Genomic DNA, 6,256 nt, shown 5'->3' on the forward strand with positions numbered 1-6,256 from the left:
CCTGCCTTATTTAGACATTGGTGATCTCGAAATTAAAGTGTGCATCATAATAACAAATAAATTGAAATTGTCACATCGATGATGTTGGATCGTCGATCGAGATTATGATGATATTAATATAATGAGAGCATAGATCATGTGCTTGTAAGAATATAAGCTCATCATTCTAATTTATTAAAGTTCAAATGAGCTTTAATAATTATATTTTAACTGAGTTAAAACATACCCATTAAGTTTTTATAAAATATGGTATAGATTTATATAATATGAAAATATTTATTATATCATAATTTTAAAAACTTACACACAAAGAAAAATAATATTGGTGCATTATATTCTCAAAAATTATGTATTGATTCGAGATTGACCATGAATGGAATGCAATAAGAATTTTTCATTAACTTAATTAATTAGATTAATTAAGTAAATTATGGATTAGAAATAATGTTTTGATTCTTAATTGGACATAAGGCATCCGAAAGTTTTTCTTGACAATATACTTTTCGGTGGCGTTTCTGCGGCGTTTCTCTGCTCTCCGATGACTCTAAAAACCACACACGCGCAGCAGCAATGACCTCTTCTTTTTATAATTCTTATGCCCTGAATTTTATTTCTTGTATAGAGTCCTACACAAATACAGAAATAAGAATTTCATTAGGAAATAAACTCTTTTGAACGATTGTATAATATCTAGAGATAAATATCAATATTAAAAAAATGTTATTAGTCTAGAATGACAAAATTCTCTATTTCAATATCTTAATATTATGAGCAAGAAAATAATTAATTAAAGAATAAATATTCCTTTCAATTTTTATTCACATATATATTACAAAAACCCCAAAAACCCCATTACATTCGAGGTGGAAAAGAAATTAAAACAGAAGCAAAAAACAACAAAATCTCCCACACACACACACACACACACAATATATATTATCGATTATTCTTGTACAAAACGGTCAAACTCCACAATAAGCTTTAATGGGACACTTCGATCTCTTTCCTTCTTCAGTATAAATAAAGTGAATAAATTTGTAGTGATCAAACGGAGTAAATTGCAATGGATTTTGAGCGTCAACTAGCTCTTCCGGCACTTGTATTTTGAGATCCTTGATGAAAGAAAAGAGTCCCAGAGAATATCTTTCTTTACTTCCCTTCATTATAACACGATGACTCACTGGTTTTATTCTTCCATTACTCCATGCCTATAAATACAATACTATCTGCGTCAATTTACACAAACAATTGCAGTAAGATCAAATTTTAATGTCAAAAGACTATATATATATATATATATATATATATTTATATATATTTGTTGTGTTGTCCACCAATCAATAAGCTGAAACTTACATATTGGATATGTTACACTCAATTTGGATACAAAATTTTGATATTTTTCATATCATCCAATAGGTAAGTACTATCTAATTGATAGGCATAGAAATTGACACGATTGATAAATAATATAACAAAAGTGTATATGTATATATGTGTGTGAATTCATAAAACCGATTTTGTTTTTCCCCCAATTATTATATTAAAACTAAAGTATATTGTTCCTTTCTTTCGTTTCCTATGCTTTTGACATTTTCAAATGCTGGTATTGAAAATAGTAAAATGCTTTCTTTTCAAAAATAATTAAATATTTTGTAAGATAATCTCACGAATCTATAAAATGTATTAACTGAATTCATACTTAAAGTAAAAAAGAAATATTTTCGCATAAAAAATAATACAAAAACTTCTACAAAACGGTTTCACATGTCAATTTTGTGACATAGATCTCCGACCCGACTCGACTTATGAAAAATATAATTTTATGTCAAAAATATTACTTTTAATTATAAATATGAATCTGATCGACTCATCTTATGAATATAGATTCGTAAGACCGTCTCACAAGAAATCTACTGAAAAAATAATTTTTTTTATGAAACGGGTAGAGTTGGAGACATGTCTCACAAAATTGACTCATAAGACTATATCAAGTTGGTTTTTAATTTTAAAATATATATTATCTGTTCTGGAAATCAAAATTAATTAATTGTTCGTAAATAAATTTCCTAAAACTTTTCACTTTCAGAAAAACAAAACACAAAATTTCATTAAAACAGATTATTTTGCTCAAATAAAGTAGAGTCAACAAGTAACTTACCATGCAGGCATCGCCTGCCATCACAACGAAAGTGGAAGGCGAGGGATCAACAACCACCCATTCACATTCTTTATTCTGAATCTCCAATCCCTTTACTTGTTTCTGATGAAGAATAGACGTGAAGCTCTTATCTGTGTGAGGAACAATTCCTAAATTCGTTTCGTTTTCATTCGGCCCTCGATATTTTATGAATTTTAGCAGATAAGAAGTTGAACCAAGCAAGGATTTATAGCTCTTCTCCACACCATATTCCTGAGACACCATTATCATCACTATTTGATCCAGTTCTGCAACAATTTTGGAGTATTCCAAAGATATCTTGCTTCAAAAAATAATATAATATTAATGTTATTTTCTTATTTTCTTGATGAGACATGAGAAAGATAAACCTAATGTTACTTGAATATGCATCAAAAGTATACCAGAAGCGCTTATTCCCAGAGGGCCATAACAAATTTGTGAACCTCTCGACTCCTTCACGAGTCGTCGAGTTCTCGATGCCAAGACCTTCATACAAAGGTATGAGGGGCACTTGCCCCACATACCCGTGAGAGGGCGTGGTAGAAGTGTTTAACATCTTTACATCCGTTGGGAGATCGAACAATTCTTTCGAGACATCAAATATTTCTTGATGCGTTTCTGGAGAGAATTTGGTGTAAGTTGCAATGAAACAACCGTAATCTTCAAGTGCATGTACAACATCTTTGCTTGTGGATAGCCAAGAAATAGAACCGGGCAATATACTTTCCTCGGAGAAGTGTATCATGGGAAGGATAGAGCTTGATAAAGAACCCATGGGATAGAGTTTTTGAAGAGGATGGCTATCGGATACTGAGCATAAAATGGTGTATAAATAGTGCACATATTTATACTCGGTATAAACTTAAAAACAATTATCTTTGATGAAGCCCTTTTTCCAAAATAATTCAACTCCCTTGAATTTTTCGTTTTATTTTGAAGGGAACAGGATTACTAAGATTTATGAATACATTAAAATAATCACCCATTTTTTAGTTTCGATTTTATTCCTTTTATAATTTTTTTCCAAAAACCATACTGTAATGATCCAATTGCGTTTTGGAATGAAGTCTTATTTAAACATGATTAAGATGTCATTAGTTAAAAAAAAATTGAAATAATTATTCAGCCTTAGTTCGGAAACACCGAAGTAGGTTCGGTGGTTCCGAACCCACTCACTCGTTGAGGTGTTGACTCGAGCTTGACACATAGACAAAGCATCAGTTCAGACCTTCCGAACTCATGAACGAAGCTTTCAATCTCATCGTCCAATGAGGTGTCGATGCGAGCATGAGAAATAGCCTGAAAGCCTGTTGGAACTTCCGAACTCCGCCTATAAATAGGTTATGCGAGATTCAAAATTTCACCACTCTTGCACATCTCTATTGAATTCTAGTGTTATTCTAGTATTTTTAGTTGTTTCCTATAGCCTAGGCAAGTTGCGAAGCGCTTCTGATGTAAGCAACGACTCCAGGATTGAGCGCCGAAGCGACCATTCCCAGAAGACTGACGACGAGATATAATCCAAAAACCTTAGCTTAGAAATTGTTTGGGGATAAGATATTATATTGTGAAAGCATGCTTAAAGAAATGATAAGTAGCTAGGTTAGTATGTTATCATGTTTGATGTCTAAGAGCAGCAAGTAGACATCTAGTACTTTTAGGACAGTTTAGAGGTACGTACATAAGTATTTACTGAGATATTCACCTGAGTATACATTCTTTTGTATTACATATTTTACTTGTCATATGATGCGTGATTTATTGTCATAATATATATGTGGCATTGCATGTCACATTGATCCTATTATCCTTTGAGATAGCCATATTTGAGTAGGTTCGTTAAGCCCTTGTTATTAATTAAAGGATCGATTATCAGGATTTACCTACTGATTCATCAGAACAACGTGCTAAGATGGAATTTGTTGGTCCAAGATTTGGTTATGTTCGGGAGTTACCAACTGATTCGACTGAGAAACATTCTATACACAAGGGCGCTGAAGTCTGAACATGAGCTTCTAATATTGACTCTTGATCATCAATTCATGATACATGCATCAGCATATAATTTTGTAAACTCGTACTTTTCATACTAAACGATTAGTTTTCTCATGCTCTTGATTTTATCTTGGACACTTTATTTCCACATGACAGGTCTCAGGTTAGACGGGTCAGGCGGTCAGGACAACCGTTAGGCTTGGAACAAAGTCTCATATCCAAGAGGTTTATCAGTTTTTTTTTTTTTTACTTTATTCAAAGATTTATATTTGGTTATTTCGATATGGTTGCATAACATTAAAGTTTATTTGTGTTTTTTCGCTTGTATCGTGGGGATTTATGGGTATCACGGGGTACTTTATTTCCGCTGTTTAATGGATTTGTGTTATGTTTTTCTTAAAGCAAGTTTTAATTATGCATGCAAGTTTTGTTTTGTGTAGAAGGCGAGGATAGGCGCTACACATACCAATTGTGAAGATTAATTAATGTTGTAGAAATAGACCTGTAATTTTAAATTTAATAAATAAATATGCATAATACTAAAATGCGATATCAATTTGGTGAATAAATTTATTATGTTTTTAATTAATTCGTTCACCATCAGATTAAATTAAATCATTAATTTCACCCAATTCACACGTAAGTATTTTCTTTTATTATTATTATAAATACATATATATTATTTGATTTAATAAGCTTTATGAGATGTTACTACTACTAGCTAGCTGGCTAGAGACAAATTGGTCCAAACAGAGACGATGGCATCTTAAATTAAATTAGATTAAATTAATTTCATCCAATGCATGCGTAAGTATTTTCATTTATTATAATTTATTTATGTTTTTAATTAATTCGTACGATAGCAAGACTTTTGAGAATCCTAAAAACATAAATAAATTATAATAAAACAAAATATTTACGTATGCAATGGGTGAATTTAATTTAATTTAATTTAATTTAATCTGAGATGCCATCGTCTCTGTTTGGACCAATTTGTCTTTAGCTAGCAAGCTATTAGTAGCATCTCATAAAGCTTATTAAATCTAATAATTAGATACTTTTCAAGGATTATGCAAATTAGTAATATGTCCATTGTAACGTACCAAAATGCTGAATATCGAGCAGTCATTAAAGATCAACCGATAAATAAAATATTAAAGAAAAAATATAGGAGGCCGTATTAGCTGATGTTTCGCCAATAATGGTTGTTATTGAATTATAGTAATTAAATTTTGTGACAACTCTTTGATCAATAATTTAGTATCAACGTTTTTCTTGAGGTGTAAGGAACGTAACTTCTGAAATTACACACACACACACACACACACACACATATATATATATAAGTTGTCATTAGTATCAACGTTTTTCCCGAGGTGTATATATTTATAAATATATTTATATATATATATATATATATATAAAATAAGGCGCAAAATTAGATTGAAATTAAGGGTTTTATTTTGTGGTTTTTTTGGGATATATATACTTGATTTTATTTTGTGGATTTTTTGGGATATATAATATTATTTTTCAAAAATATTATATATCCCAAAAAATATATATCCCAAAAAATACAATATTATATATCCCAAAAAAACCACAAAGCAACTCACGCTTGCATATTTGTCTCCGCCTTGATGAATGAGATGGACGCTTCACATAACCTCTAGTACTTAACTTCGGATTAGGGATTATTTTTGCGTTTTTGTTGGACTGAAATTAGGGATTTTACTTTTAACCTTTAATCGACAGAATAACTTTTTATCAAATTTTTTACACGTTTAGCATTTGATGGATCGGTTCGGACATCTTTGAAGGTGTTTCAAACACAATATTCTTAATGAGCTGCAATAGCTCGTGTTCTAACAATGTAAACACCGATAAATTAAATCAAGTTTGGTTATAAACCAAGCGGAAAATACTCGAAGTAATCCTTCGTTAAGAAAGCTGATCAGTTTAAAGCTTTTAACTTGTGTAAACTGATTAACTGAAATAAGAGGGATCGGTTCGAGCTTGTATCAGTTCAGTTATGGTGAGAACTGAACTGATATCAGCGGAATTGATCAAATCAGTTTT

At 31.0% G+C, this 6,256-nt stretch overlaps 1 protein-coding gene across 1 annotated transcript; it reads right to left on the minus strand.

Moving 5' to 3' along the window:
- Positions 1-783: 783 nt before the first annotated feature.
- Positions 784-3,115, minus strand: LOC142548156 (putative 2-oxoglutarate-dependent dioxygenase AOP1). Its single transcript, XM_075656487.1, has 3 exons — positions 2,584-3,115; positions 2,162-2,483; positions 784-1,208 (listed from the first exon to the last, which is right to left on the minus strand). Exons 1-3 carry the CDS (start codon positions 2,955-2,957, stop codon positions 963-965), a joined length of 942 nt encoding a protein of 313 aa, XP_075512602.1. The 5' UTR covers positions 2,958-3,115; the 3' UTR covers positions 784-962.
- Positions 3,116-6,256: the final 3,141 nt, after the last annotated feature.

The sequence above is a fragment of the Primulina tabacum genome, chromosome 6, assembly GCF_025594145.1.
Source record: "Primulina tabacum isolate GXHZ01 chromosome 6, ASM2559414v2, whole genome shotgun sequence".
NCBI lineage: Eukaryota > Viridiplantae > Streptophyta > Magnoliopsida > Lamiales > Gesneriaceae > Primulina > Primulina tabacum.

Excerpts from the sequence above, each read along its gene's own strand:
- LOC142548156 (XM_075656487.1), bottom strand. The coding sequence starts at position 2,957 with ATGGGTTCTTTATCAAGCTCTATCCTTCCCATGATACACTTCTCCGAG. Across the intron at positions 2,484-2,583 it reads TCTGGGAATAAGCGCTTCTG|CAAGATATCTTTGGAATACT; the intron begins GTATACTTTTGA and ends TATTTTTTGAAG. Across the intron at positions 1,209-2,161 it reads TGGCAGGCGATGCCTGCATG|GCATGGAGTAATGGAAGAAT; the intron begins GTAAGTTACTTG and ends TTGTATTTATAG.